At 37.4% G+C, this 15,879-nt stretch overlaps 1 protein-coding gene across 1 annotated transcript; it reads right to left on the bottom strand.

Moving 5' to 3' along the window:
• Positions 1-4,302: 4,302 nt before the first annotated feature.
• LOC114616248 (vomeronasal type-2 receptor 116-like) lies at positions 4,303-12,926 on the bottom strand (the record flags this gene model as incomplete). The annotated part of the gene is made up of 3 exons (XM_028761753.1): positions 4,303-4,469; positions 11,294-12,097; positions 12,635-12,926. Coding segments are annotated over 3 exons (1,263 nt in total), but the record flags the coding sequence as incomplete, so codon positions are not given.
• Positions 12,927-15,879: the final 2,953 nt, after the last annotated feature.

The following is a 15,879-nucleotide window of genomic DNA, read 5'->3' as shown; positions in this document are numbered from 1 at the left end:
TTTTTCTGTTTGATCATAGTTTGAAACTTCTGCATCTTGGGGGTAGATGTCAGTGGTCTAATCTTTCAGACATTTTAATACCCTCTAGTTCAGCAGGGAGTGTAGGGAACCCTTCTGTTTCCATGACTCATTGTTGATATAGCTAGTCTTGTGCAAATCCAGCACAAGTAACTTCAGCTTCTATGAGGTCAAGATTGCCACGATTGTATCTTAGAAGATGACATTTTCCAGCACTTCTTCATGTCTTCCAGCTCCAATATTATTTCCACCCTCCTTCTCAGGAATGTTCCCTGAGCCTTAGAGAAATGTGTTATTAATGTTTAATATGGAGCTCAGTACTCGACAGTCACTTATCTCAGCCACTTGGTCAAGTGTAACTGGATTGGCACCTCCTGTGAAGAGAGGCTTCTTCAATTTAGGCTCAGATTAGCATTGGTATACAGCCTTAAACATATATTTAAAAGAGAGTTTGGTCCTCGACAAAGAAAGAACTTCAGACCAATCTCCCTTATGAACATCGATGCAAAAATACTCCATAAAATTCTAGCAAACCGAATCCAAGAACACATCAAAACAATCATCCATCATGATCAAGTAGGTTTTATCCCAGGAATGCAGGGGTGGTTCAATATTCGGAAATCCATCAATGTAATCCACTATATAAGCAAACTCAAAGAAAAAAACCACATGATCATCTCACTAGATGCTGAGAAAGCATTTGACAAAATTCAACATCCCTTCATGATAAAAGTCTTGGAAAGATCAGGAATTCAAGGCCCATACCTAAACATAGTAAAAGCAATTTACAGCAAACCAGTAGCCAACATCAAGCTAAATGGAGAGAAACTTGAAGCAATCCCACTAAGATTAGGGACTAGACAAGGCTGCCCACTCTCCTCCTTCCTATTCAATATAGTACTGGAAGTCCTAGCCAGAGCAATTAGACAACAAAAAGAAGTCAAAGGGATACAAATAGGAAAGGAAGAAGTCAAAATATCGCTATTTGCAGATGATATGATAGTATACTTAAGTGACCCCCAAACTTCCACCAGAGAACTCCTAAACCTGATAAACAACTTCAGCAAAGTGGCTGGTTATAAAATCAACTCAAACAAATCAGTAGCCTTCCTGTACATGAAAGATAAACAGACTGAAAAAGAAATTAGGGAAATGACACCCTTCACAATAGTTGCAAATAATATAAAATACCTTGGTGTGAATCTAACCAAGCAAGTGAAAGACCTGTATGACAAGAACTTCAAGTCTCTGAAGAAAGAAATTGAAGAAGATCTCAGAAGATGGAAAGATCTCCCATGCTCATGGATTGGCAGGATTAATATAATAAAAATGGCCATCTTGCCAAAAGCAATCTACAGATTCAATGCAATCCCCATTAAAATCCCAACTCAATTCTTCACAGAGTTAGAAAAGGAAATTCTCAAATTCATATGGAATAACAAAAAACCCAGGATAGCGAAAACTATTCTCAACAATAAAAGAACTTCTGGAGGAATCACCATCCCTGACCTCAAGCTGTACTACAGAGCAATAGTGATAAAAACTACCTGGTATTGGTACAGAGACAGGCAGGAAGATCAATGGAATAGAATTGAAGACCCAGAAATGAACACACACTCCTATGGTCACTTGATCTTTGACAAAGGAGCTAAAACTGTCCAGTGGAAAAAGGACAGCATTTTCAACAAATGGTGCTGGTTCAACTGGAAGACAACATGTAGAAGAATGAAAATTGATCCATTCTTATCCCCTTGTACAAAGCTCAAGTCTAAGTGGATAAAGGACCTCCACATAAAACCAGATACACTGAAACTAATAGAAGAGAAGGTGGGGAAAAGCCTCGAATACTTGGGCACAGGGGAAAAGTTCCTGAACAGAACTCCAATGGCATATGCTCTAAGATCGAGAATTGACAAATGGGACTTCATAAAATTGCAAAGTTTCTGTAAGGCAAAGGACACTGTCAATAGGACAAAACGACAACCAACAAATTGGGAAAAGATCTTTACCAATCCTACATCTGATAGAGGGCTAATATCCAATATATACAAAGAACTCAAGAAATTAGACTCCAGACAACCAAATAACCCTATTAAAAAATGGGGTATAGAGCTTAACAAAGAATTTTCAATGGAAGAAACTCGAATGGCCGAGAAGCACCTAAAGAAATGTTCAATGTCCTTAGTCATCAGGGAAATGCAAATCAAAACAACTCTGAGATTCCATCTCACACCAGTCAGAATGGCTAAGATTAAGAACTCAGGTGATAGTAGATGCTGGCGAGGGTGTGGAGAAAGAGGAACACTCCTCCATTGTTGGTGGGACTGCAAGATGGTGCAACCACTTTGGAAATCAGTGTGGCGGTTCCTCAGAAAATTGGACATAGCATTACCCGAGGATCCAGCTATACCACTCCTAGGCATATACCCAGAAGATGCTCGAACATATAACAAGGACATATGCTCAACTATGTTCATAGCAGCCTTATTTATAATAGCCAGGAGCTGGAAAGAACCCAGATGTCCTTCAACTGAGGAATGGATTCAAAAAATGTGGTATATTTACACAATGGAGTATTACTCAGCTATTAAAAACAATGAATTCATGAAATTCTTAGGCAAATGGATGGAACTAGAAAATATCTTCCTGAGTGAAGTAAGCCAATAACAAAAGAACACACATGGTATTCACTCACTGATTATTGGATATTAGTCCAGAACCTTGAAATGCCCAAGATGCAACTCACAGGCCACATGAAGCTCATAAAAAAGGAAGACCAAGTGGGGGTGATTCAGTTCTTCTTAGAAGGAGCAACAAAATACTCAAGGGAGCAAACATGGAGACAAAGTGAGGGACAGAAACTGAAGGATGGGCCATTTGAAGACCTTTCCACCTGAGTATCCACCCCATATGCAGTCACCAAAGGTAGATGCTGATGTGGAAGTCAGGAAGTGCATGCCGATAAGGGCCTGATATGGATGTCTCCTCAGAGGTCTTCAAGAGTCTGACATACTCAGAGGCAGATGCTCACAACTAGCCATTGAACTGATCATGAGGTTCTCAATGGAGGAGTTAGAGTGAGGACTGAAGGAGCTGAAAGGGTTTGTGGCACCATGAGGAGAGCAACAAAACCAACCAACCACAGCTCCCAGTGTCCTAACCACCAGCCTGGGAGCACTTATGGAGGGATCCAGGGCTTCAGCTGAATATGTAAGAGTAGAGGGCCCTTCCGGGCACAGGTGGAAGATGAGATCCTTGACCTCATGAAGGCTGGACGCCCCAGGGGGTGGGAATTTTGAGGGTGGGGAAGTGGGAGTGGGGGGGTAGGTGGGGGTTACATCCACAGAGAAGAAGGAGGAGGGGTAAGGGGATGGGGGGTTCCCGGGTGGGTGGGGGATGGGTAAGGGTATAACATATGAAATGTAAATAAAATATCCAATAAAAAAAAAAAGAGAGAGTTTGGTCCTGTTTAAATTTAACCAAACAGTAATAAGTTCCCCATTATGGTTTATGACTTCCTCAGTTACATGTTTTTAACTATATTTCAAGATTATTCAAGGATTCTCTGCTATGGAGTGAGCCTTAAATGCCATTACAGGCTGTTTACCCTCATAACAGGAGTGTCACTATTTTCTAAATGGGTGCATCTTGTTTAGGAAGATGGTATTAAAGTTTACAAGCTTGACAGCTAGGTATTATTATAATGATGACCGGTCTTCTATTGTTGTAAATATACATCATGATAATGACAACTCTTTTAAGGGAAAGTATTTAATTGAGGCTTATAGATTCAGAAGTTTATTCCATTATCAACATAGTGGGAAGCATGATGGGATGTAGGCAGACATGGTTCAAGAGAAGGAGCTGACAGTTTTATATCTGGATCCATAGGCAGCAGGAAGAAGGGAAGTTCGTGGGGTCTGCCTTGGGCTTTTGAAACATCAAAGCCCACTCATGTGACACACTTCTTCCAACAATGCCAAACACACTCCATAAAGGCCACACCTCCTGGTCCTTTTAAAAGTGCCATTCTCTGGTGAATAAGCATTCAAGCAAATGAACCTATGGTGGTCTTTCATAAACAAACCACTACATCCCACCCTGCCCTTCCCTCATAGAGTTGTTTGTATAGTATAATGCAAAATACAATTAATTCACCTTCAAAATTCCTCATAGCTTATCATAGCCTCAACACTGGTTAATAGCGCAAAGTTCAAAGTCCCTTCTGAGACTGAAAGCAATCTCTTAACTATCAGCCCTTAAATTAAAATACAGATCACATACTTCGAACATATATTTGCACAGAATATACATTTAACATCAGGCTTTAAGATCTTTCTGTCTCCTTGAGTACAGGACTTAGTGTGATTACACTTCCTCGTCTTCCTCTCTTCTTCAAATTGAACCTTTTGTAGTTTTTCTTGATCAGCTTGTTTCTTTTCATTGTAGATCTGCATAAGAGCACTAATCACCACAATAGAATTAATATTAGACTGTCTTGAAATCTCATCTGCCAATGTCATTTATCCAGAACTCTTAAATAAATTGAAGGCTAAAGCCTAAGCAGGTATTTTTTGGAAAAGGGAAGAAAGCAACCACTTTTTTCTACAGAATATTTCAAGAATGATCTGTAGGCCCTTTACTAATATTGTTGTTTGAAACCTTCTTAGTCAGGCCATCATAATGTACATTGCTCTTGGTTGGTTGGTCTTCTATGTTTCTATGTGTTTGTCCCGTTAAGCCCTGCCTAAAGCATTTAACTGCATTTTTAATACAAAGTTATAAAGTCCACATTCTGTGAATAAGAAGCATCCTCAAGCCTGTCACAGGAGTACCTTACTCCCTGAGCAGGCTAAAAAAGGAGTAACAGGAGGGGTGACTGATCCAGATTAAGAAGGGGATATTTGCCTGGCTTTTCCACCTTGGAGGTAAGAAGGATCATGACTGGTGTGCAGGCAATGCTTTAGGGTGTTTCTTGTTGCTGTCATGTCAATTAAATCAATGAAAACTGCAGCAGCCTAATCCCTGCAAGATGACAAAGGGTATGAAGGATAGGTCATTCCTTCAGGAAAAACACTAAGACTTGCTGAGGTGCTTAACAAGGGTGGAGCAAAGACTGAAAGGGTATTAGAGAAAGATAAATATAAGTTAATGGCACATGACTAGTTACAGAAATGAGAACAATATAAAATTGACATGAGTATTTCTGTTATTTTTGTTAAGAATGTATTTTTCGCCCATCCAGCCTGTGCATTCTGCTAGGGCAGGTCATCAGCTTTTCTGGTCCTATGAAGGCCTCCCAGGAGGTCTGGTGCACCTAGGCCAACAGGTAAGGGTCCCTTGCAAATAACCGCAGAAGCTGGGATCCCCAAGGAGCCCAGCAAATGCAGGAACACATCCTGTACTCTCAAACTCTGCCTCCCTTCTTGCCAGGGCAGGGCATCTGCTTGTCTGCCCCTCTGAAAACCACACAGTCTGAAGGCTGCTCAGCCCAGGCTACTACACCCTGCAATATTTTCAATCACCATAGATAGAGACAGCAAAATATTCCACGGAAAACCGAAATTTAAATAATATATATCTACCAATCCAGTCCTACAGAGGATTCTAGGTAGAAAATTCCAACACGAAGAGGGTACCTATGCCAATGAAAAAACAAGAAATTAACCATCTCACCGTAAAAGCAAAAGGAGGTGACATTATATGTATAATGTCACCTACACAGGAAATATAATAAGGATTAACAATGATCTGTCTTTACTCTCTCTCAATATTAACAGACTCAATTCCCCAATTAAAAAAACATAAGCTGCTTATTGTTTCTATCTGCACCTGTGAGATAACCTTGTGCCACAGGTCTCCATACCCAAATCCCTCCTTGAGAGAGCCAGTCTCTCAGGAGTACTGACACACCTAAGGTCACAGCTGGACCAAGAGGGACCAGCCAGGAGCCCATAGGGCACAGGATCCTTGGAGTAGCTAGGGACAAGATCCTTCTGATTTCCAACTGTGCCTGGGAGATAACCCTGTACCACAGCTCTCCATACCCAAATCTTGTCTGGAGAGTGCTGGTCTCGCAGGAGTTCTAGCACACCTTAGATCACAGGATCATAGGCTCACAGGAAGGGCAAGCTCCAGTCAGAGACAGGATGACCAGCTAACACCAGAGATAAACAGATGTCAAAAGCCAAGCACAAGAACCTTAGCAACAGAAACCAAGGCTATTGGGCATCATCACGACCCAGTTGTCCCACAACCTTAAGCCCTGGATACCCCGAACACACCAGAAAAGCAAGAATCTGATTTAAAATCACATTTCATGGTGATGATAGAGGACTTTAAAAAGGATACAAATAACTCCCTTAAGGAAATACAGGACAACACAGGTAAACAGATAGAAGCTCTTAAAGAAGAAATACACAAATCCCGTAAAGAAATACAGGAAAACACAAACAAAAAGGCGAAGGAATTAACAAAACCATCCAGAATCTAAAAATGGAAACAGAAACAATAAAGAAATCACAAAAGGAGACAATCTTGGTGATAGATAACCTAGGAAAAAGATAAAGAGTCACAGATGCAAGCATCACCAACAAAATACAAGAGAGGATCTCAGGTTTATAAGATACCATAGAAAACTTTGACAAAACAGTCACAGAAAACACAAAATGCAAAATGCTTCTATGCACAAATACCCAGGAAATCCAGGAAACAATGAGAAGACTAAACCTAAGGATAGTAGGTATAGAAGAATGCAAAGGTTCCTAACTCAAAGGGCCAGTAATATCTTCAACAAGATTATAGTGTAAAACTTCCCTAACCTAAAGAAAGAAATGCCCATAAACATACAAGAAGCCTACCGGACTCCAAATAGGTTGGACCACACAAGAAATTCTTCTCATCACATAATAATCAAAACACCAAAATGCACAAAACAAACAAAGAATATTAAAAGTAGTAAGGGAACAAAGGTCAAGTAATACATAAAGTCAGACCTATCAGAATCACATCAGACTTCACAACAGATACTTTAAAAGCCAGAAGATTCTGGTCAGATGTCATACACACACTAGAAAACACAAATGCCAGCCCAGGCTACTATACCCATTAAAATTTTCCCCTGTGTCCATGTGTTTGATGTTCTTCCCCACTTTCTCTTCTATTAATTTCAGTGTGTCTGGTTTTATGTGGAGTTCCTTGATCCATTTGTACTTGAGCTTTGTACAAGTAGATAGGAATGCATCGATTTACATTCTTCTACATGCTGACTGCCATTTGTTGAAAATGCTGTCTTTTTTTCTACTGGATGGTTTTATTGCCTTTGTCAAAAGTCAATTGACCATAGGTGTGTGGGTTCATTTCTGGGTCTTCAGTTCTATTTCATTGATTTTTATTTCTGTCTCTGTACCAGTACTATAAAGGTTTTTTTTTTTTAAACTACTACACTGTAATACAGCTTGAGGTCAGGGATGGTGATTCCCCAGAACTTCTTTTATTGTTGAAAATAGTTTTCACTATCCTGGGTTTTTTGTTATTCCAAATGAATTTGCAACCTGCTCTTTTTAACTCTATGAAGAATTGAGATGGGCTTTTAAAAGGGATTGCATTGAATCTGTAGATTGCTTTGGACAAGATGGCCATTTTTACTATATTAATCCTGCCAATTCATGAGCATCAGACATCTTTCCATATCCTGAGATCTTCTTTGATTTCTTTCTTCAGAGGCTTGAAGTACTTATCATATAGATCTTGTCATATAGAATTTGCTTGGTTAGGTTCACACCAAGATATTATATATTATTTGTGACTATTGTGAAGGGTGTCATTTTGATAATTTCTTTCTCAGTCTGTTTATCCTTTGATTAGAGGACAGCTACTGATTTGTCTGAGTTAATTTGATATCCAGCCACGATGCTGAAGTTGTTTATCAGGCTTAGTAGTTCTTTGGTGGAATTTTTGTGGACACATAAGTATACTATCATATCACTTACAAATAGTGATATTTTCACTTCTTCCTTTGCAATTTGTATACCTTTGACCTCCATTTGTTGCCTAATTGCTCTGGCTAGGACTTGAGTACTATATTGAATAGGCAGGGAGAGAGTGGGCAGCCTTGTCTAGTCCCTGATTTTAGTGGGATTGCTTCAAGTTTCTCTCCATTTAGTTTGATGTTAGCTACTGGTTTGCTGTATATTGCTTTTACTCTGTTTATGTATGGGCCTTGAATTCCTATCCTTTAGAGACTTTTTCCATAAAAGGTTTGTTGAATTTTTTCAAATACTTTCTCAGCTTGTTATGAGATGATTATGTGGTAGTTTTCTTTGAGGTTATTTATATCCCTGTATCCCTGGAATGAAGCCTACTTGATCATGATGGATGACTGTTTTGATGTATTCTTATATTCAGTTTGCAAAAGTTTTATTGAGTATTTTTAAATCAATAATCGTAAGTGAAATTGGTCTGAAGTTCTCTCTCTTTGTTGAGTCTTTTTAAGTTTTAGGTATAAGCATAAATGTGGCTTCATAGAAGAAAATGTGTAGTGTTCTTTCTGTTTCTGTTTTGTGCAACGGTTTGAACAGTAATGATATTTGGTCTACTTTGAAGGTCTGATAGAATTCTGCACTAAAACCGTCTGGTCCTGGCCTCTTTTTTTTTTTTTTTTTTTTGGTTGGGAGACTTTTAATGATTGCTGCTGATTTCTTTATGGGTTATAGGGCAGTTTAGATAGTTTATTTGATCCTGATTTACTTTGGTACCTGGTATCTGCCTAGAAAATTATCCATCTCATCCACATTTTCTTGTTTCTTTGAGTATAGGCTTTTGTAGTAGGATCTGATGATTTTTCGAGTTTTCTCAGTTTCTGTTGTTACATATACTTTTTCAGTTCTGATTTTGTTAATTTGAACATTGTCTCAGTATCTTCTGGTTAGTCTCACTAAGGGTTTATCTATCTTGTTGATTTGCTTAAAAAATCAGTTCCTGATTTTGTTGATTCTTGTGTAGTTCTTTTTGTTTCTACATGGTTATTTTATCCCTGAGTTTAATTATTTCTTGCTGTCTACTCCTCTCTTGGTGTATTTGCTTCTTTTTGTTCTAGAGCTTTCAGGGTGCTGTCAAGTTACTAGTATGTGCTCTGTCTAGTTTCTTTTTGTAGGCACTTAGGGCTATGAGTTGTTCTCTTAGCACTGCTTTCATTGTGCCCTATAAGTTTTGGTGTGATATGCCTTTATTTTCATTAAATTCTAAAAAGTCTTTAATTTTATTCTTTATTTCTTCCTTGATCAAGCTGTCACTGAGTAGAGCTTTATTCAGCTTCCATGTGGGTGGGGGCTTTCCATTGTTTTTGTTGTTATTGAAGACGAGCCTTAGTCCATGATGATCTAATAAGATGGATGGGATTATTTCAATCTTCTTGTATCTATTGAGCTTGTTTTGTGGCCAATATTAAGGTCAGTTTTGGAGAAGGTATCATGAGATGCTGAGAAGAAGGCATATTCTTTTGATTTAGGATGAAATATTCTGTAGATACCTGTTAAATTTATTTGGTTCTTAACTTAGGTTAATTTCACTCTGTGCCTGTTTAGTTTCTGTTCCCATGGTCTGTCAATTCCTGAGAGTGGGGAGTTGAAGTCTCCCACTATAATTGTGTGAGTTGCAATGTGTGCTTTGAGCTTTAGTAAAGTTTCTTTTGTGAACATGAGTACCCTTGCATTTGGAGCATAGGTGTGCAAAATTGAGAGTTCATCTTGGTAGGTTTTTCCTTTATCTTTTTTGAAAACTTTTAGTTGAAAGTCTATTTTATTCGATATTAGAATGGCTACTCCAGCTTGTTTCTTGGGACCATTTGCTGGAAAAATTGTTTCCTTTTACTCTGAGGTAGTGTCTGTTTTTGTCACTGAGGTGTCTTTCCTACAGGCAGAAAAATGCTGGGTCCTGTTTACACATCTAGTCTGTTAGTCTATGTCTTTTTATTGGAGAATTGAGTCCATTGATGTTAAGAGATATTAAGGAAAAGTGATTGTTGCTTCCTGTTATTTTTGTTTTTAGAGGTATGATTATGTTTTTGTGCCTATCATCTTTTGAATTTGCTGAAAGATTCCTTTCGTGCTTTTTCTAGGGTGTAGTTTCCCTCCTTGTGTTGGAGTTTTCCGTCTATTATCCTTTGTAGGGCTGGATTTGTGGAAAGATACTCTGTAAATTTGGTTTTGTCATGGAATATCTTGGTTTTTCTACCTAAGTAAATTGAGAGTTTTTCTGGGTATAGTAGCCTTACCTTGCATTTGTGTTCTCTGTGGATCTGTATGACATCTGTCCAGACTGTTAAAGGCTAGGCTCATAACCAAATAAATTTTTTTTTGAAAATTCAAGTCACATGTCTCTTCTACTAAAGGCATTTACAATTCAGTTGAGGATTAAATCCTAGTAGGACTGAAGAGTAATTTTCCTCTGTCTGACTAGTATTCAGGACAGATTTTATGCCTAGTTTTTTTCCTTAAGGATTGGATTCTTTTTCCAATAATAGTCAGTATCCAAGATTCAGCACACTTTGGAAAGTCCTTGTGTCTGTTGAAATCAGGTTAGCTAACTTTGTATGAGGACACCGAACTCGTGAACCTCCACCCCTGACCACTTCGATAGCCTTCACTGCACCTTCTCGAATTATACATACCTGGGAACCTTATCATTAGTCATCTGCATTGCCCAGGTTGCCTCCACAGGCTCTGCTGCATGTTTTTACAAAATATCTTATGTTCAGTCATCTCAGTGCCTTCCATTACTTCTGAAGCCCCTTCTACATAGGTGGATCACCACATACTTTTATTATATTGCATACATAATATACTAGTATAATTATATGCATAATATACCTATAACACTCTTCCTCCAGTTTGTCTCTGTAACTCCTCTCTCTGTCTTGTTTGATTCTATGTGCTTAGGCACTCTACCTTCTTCATTCAGCTCTAGCCTAACAGTTTGTTTCCACAGCCTCCACTGCCTGCATTGGGCTCTCAAGAGAAACATATACTTTGTATATCTATCTTATAGAAATCCTTGATCTGGAAACAGGAAACGCTGCTGTCGAGTTAGAATACATTGTCTTCCCTCCAGGGACACTTTGTCCTTTTTCACTATTTCTATATAGGTTTTAACTTACAACTAGTTCTAAGTAGTTCATCTTGTGCTATTAGAGATCCAAAATAAATAATGTGACCTCAAAAAGACTTTGAAAATAACATTGTTGAAGTTCTGAACAACCAAATGAGAGACACATTACCTGCCAGATTGAAGACACCAGCTCTTCTGCCTTTCTTATTGGTCTTACTTCTACTTGATGAAGAAGCATCTCATGAAGGCTGTGGGCCACAGCATACACAGCATTGTATATATTATAAGCAAACTCAGTCATGACCATGTCAAAATGGGTCCTTGGTGACTCATGCAAGGAAGCATTTGGCAGACAGTTTTCCAGTGTATTGCAGTCATCATCAGCAAATGAGCAGTTAAAAAAGGAGAACCACAACATTGTAAGATAAAAATCTTCTGAATATTTTGAAGGATGAACTGTTTGGATAAAAGTTTTGAAACCAGAGATTTCTTTGTGGTGATGTGTGAAGATGAGGCTCCCATGGAGTGAATGTAAAATGAAATGCTTTGCCTGGATGACACCGTCCCATTCTGAGTTCATGATCCAGACTTTCCATGTTAGTAAAGTTTGTCTTAAATAAAACAGGAAGCCTCTCAGAAAATCACTGTCACCGTAGGTGATGATCACATTGGCTGATGATTTCAGAATCTGTGTAGGATTCTGTTGTCTGTTTGGTAAATAAGATACTTCACTAACTGATATCATTTCCACAAAATCTACACATATTCTGTTTCTTTCCATTTCTGCCATCAAGTCTGACGTGATCTGAACACTATTTTGTCCTTCTGACATGATGATTCCTACCCAATTCCAGTGAAAATAATTCAACAAAGAGACAATGGCATGAAATAGAGACATATCTTTGGAGGGCATTTGATATAGACTAGGAAACTGCTCATGATTAAGGTTAGGATCAAAAGACCCAATAGTCAGCTAAAAGGAAAAGAATATAAAGGGAATAAAATAATTAATAATTATACATGTGTCCAAAGATTGATAATGTTGATCTTTGTTATTATCCACTATACTTAATTTCCCCTTTTTTCTTTTCCATTTTTTTTGGATAGGATTCTAAGTGAAATTGTAGCTCACTCTTTTGGTTACCTTGTCTAATCTGTGAGCTCAAGTGATTCACCTGTCTCTACAAAAATTGAGGTTAAAGACGTGTACAGCCTTCCACTGGTTTTATGTGTGTGAGAGATATCTAAAGTAAGTTCATCATGTTTATGAATCAAATACTTTATGCACAAAGCTGTATCTCTAAACCATCATATCTTTACACTCAGGGTAACCATTGTCTTCTCCAGACTATTCCCTTTCTCTGTCCTGAAACATCACTGATCATTTACTCTTTGGGATTATGAACATTGTCAGATGCATAAGCACATTTTTCTTCCATATTCTTTTAGCTCCTTGGAATGGCACTGAGGTATAAATGGTTTTATATTTTTCCACTTCACTCATTCTTACCTGTGGATATTTGTAGAGTTTCAGCAGTGTCCCTATATTGGCTGATATTATCCAGGATATGCCTGTGAGTACTGCAACAGACTTCATCTCTTTCTTACACGTGTAATTAGGCACATACTCCTTCAGCCCAGACAGCCATGTGATGCATCTGTCTAATGTCCACCATTCATTAAACAGGACATTATAAATATCATATCCCAGAGACACATTGGGTAAAATATGGGGGTTTCTGTTGATCTCCTCAATGGCATAAACCATTGCCAGAACAATCTGGTAGTTTTTCAAGTTTAACCTGCACAGACGATATGAGAATATTTAGGGCTACTGTGGTTTGACTGTCAAGTAGCTTCATACCTGGATGCTCTGTCTTTAGTTGATGACTTTATAATGGAGCATGTAGGACTTTCAAGAAGTTTAGCCTAACTGGAGAAATTGGGACATTCGGCACCGGCCTTCGGTTTTCTATTGTTACCTTATTTTCTGTCTAATCTTTTGTTTCCAGAGTGAAAATATAATGTAACCAGCCAATTATTTGTTCCTGCCACTGTTATTTGTCTCCCTGCTGTCAAGTCTTACCTAAAATGATGACTAGTGCCTCTCTGGAAGTGTACGCCAAAATAAATTCCTTTTCCTAATTTGCTTCTTTTACGGTATTTTATCACAGAAATAAAAAAAATTAGCAAGAGGAAATATTCAAACCATGCAACATTATTTTGTATGCAACATAATTATATTTGTGAATTAACTGCTTATATCTTCTATTAGCATTTCAAATTTATAATTGTTTTGGTTGGAATTTGTAGGGGAAGGTGCTCATAGTAAGGTCTGATTCTCTAATTAGTTCTTAATTTGGTCAATAAAAGATATCATGATCCAATTCCTGAGTGCACGGTAATGGTCTGACTTCTGGATCCTAAGAAGAAAAGGAGAATCAAGAGAAGGAATTTCCCATCAGGCTTTGGAAGGAGCAGCACATAACAACCAACAAAAATTAAACAGAGAAATAATGAAAGCAATAAAGGTTTTGAGTCAAATAGATATAATAGACATCTATAGAATGTTTCCCCCACATGCAAAGGAATATATCTTTTCCCCAGAACCTCATGTATCCTTCTCCCAAATAGACCATACAATAAGTCACAAAACACATCAACAGAACAAGTAAATTAAAATAATGCCTTGTATGGTATCAGACCAGCTTGGATTAAAGTGAGACTTCAACAACAAAAGAAAAATCCAGAAAGTGTACAAATTCACGGAAATTCAACAACCCTCTACACAATAATCACTGAGTCAGGAAGAAATAAAGAAAGAAAGAAAAGATGTTCTAGAATTCAAATGAAATGAAGGCACAAAATACCTAAATTTATGGGACAGAATATAAGCAGTGTTGAGAGGACAGTTGATAGGACTAAGTGCCTCCACAATGATATTAGATAGTTCTCATAGCAGCAATTTAAACATACATCTGATAGCTCTAGAAAAAAAGAATGAAATACACTGAAGAGTATTGGAAGGCAGCCAATAATCAAAATCATGACTGAAATCAATCAATTAGAAACAAAGAGAACAATACAAAGAATCAATGAAACCAACAGCTGTTTCTTTGAGAGAATCAACAAGATAATCAAACCCCTATACAAGCTAACCAAGAGCTAGAGAGACAGTATCAAAATATACAAAATCAGAAATAAAAGGAAGACATAACAATAGACAATAGGTAAATTCAAAGAATCACTAAGTCTAAAAGCCTGTATTTCACAAAAATAGAAAATTGAACAAAAATAAATTATTTTCTAGATAGATACCACTTACCCAAGATAAATAAAGACCACATAAACTATTTCAACAACCCAATAACTCCTAAGGAAATAGGAGTAGTCATCAAAAATTTTCCAGCAGAATTTCCCAGTGCCTGATGGCTTTAGAGCTTAATTCTACCAGATTTTCAAAGATGATCTATTGACAATACTCACAAACTATTCCAAAACATAGAAACAATTGAACTTTAACAAACTCATTCTGTGCACCCTGATACCTAAACTACACAAAGACTCTACGAATGAAGAGAATATCAGACCAATTTCTCTTATGGACATTGATGTAACAATAGTCAATAAAATGCCCATAAATCAATGCCAGGAACACATCAAAAACATCATGCTTCATCCCAGGAATTCAGGGATGGGTCAATATAAAAAAAATCAGCAACATAATCCACCATGTACACAGCTGAAAATAAATCATATGACATCTCATTAGATGCTGAAAAACCTTTCACAAAATAAAACACTCCTTCATGTTAAAAATTTCAGAGAGATCAGGGACACAAGGGACAAACCTAAAAACATTTAAGGAGCATACAACAGGCTAATAGCCAACATCAAGTTAAATGGTGAGAAACTTAAAGAATTACACTAAAATCAGGGAAAAGACAAACTTCACACTCTCTCCCTATCAATTCCAATCATACTTGAAGTGCTCCCTAGAGCAACAAGACAACAAAAAGAGATCAAATTGGAAAGGAAGAAGTCAAATGAAGAAGTCAAAGTAAACTATTTGTTGATAATATGTTACTATACATAAGCAATCACAAAAAAAAAATCTTTCAGAGGACTTATATATGTTATAAACACCTTTAGCAAAGTATCTGGATACAAAATTAACTAACAAAAATCAATAGTCCTCCTTTATACAAATGATAAAAGGGCAAAGAAAGAAAGGAAACAAAACCCTTTACAATAGCCACAAATTAATATAAAATATCTTGGCATAAATCTAACCGAAGCAAGTGAAAAAGCTATATAACAAGAACTTCAATTTAAGAAATTCAGAAATATATCAGAGAAAGGAAAGATTTTTTTCCATGCACATGGGTCAATAGGATTAACATAATGAAAATGGTTATCTTATCAAGAGCCACCTACATATTCAATGTAATTGACATAAAAATTCCAGTGCAATTCTTTTCAGAGCTTTAAAGAGCAATTCTCCACTTCATATGTAAAAACACAAACAAAAAACTCAGGATAATTACAACAATCCTGAACAATGAAAGAACTTCAGGAGATATCATCATCCTGACCTCAGGCTCTACTACTGAGCAATAGTAATAAAAACTGTTTGATTGGTATACAAACAAAAACTGATCAATGTAATTGAATTGAAGACCCTGAAAGTAACCCACACACCTATGGTCAATTAATTTTTGAGAAAGATAGCAAAACTGTGCAATGGAAAAAAAG

The sequence above is a fragment of the Grammomys surdaster genome, unplaced genomic scaffold (assembly GCF_004785775.1).
Source record: "Grammomys surdaster isolate TR1022 unplaced genomic scaffold, NIH_TR_1.0 312482, whole genome shotgun sequence".
Classification (NCBI taxonomy): domain Eukaryota; kingdom Metazoa; phylum Chordata; class Mammalia; order Rodentia; family Muridae; genus Grammomys; species Grammomys surdaster.
The sequence above is the reverse complement of the archived record's forward strand: the minus strand, read 5'-3'. Positions and strand labels throughout refer to the sequence as shown.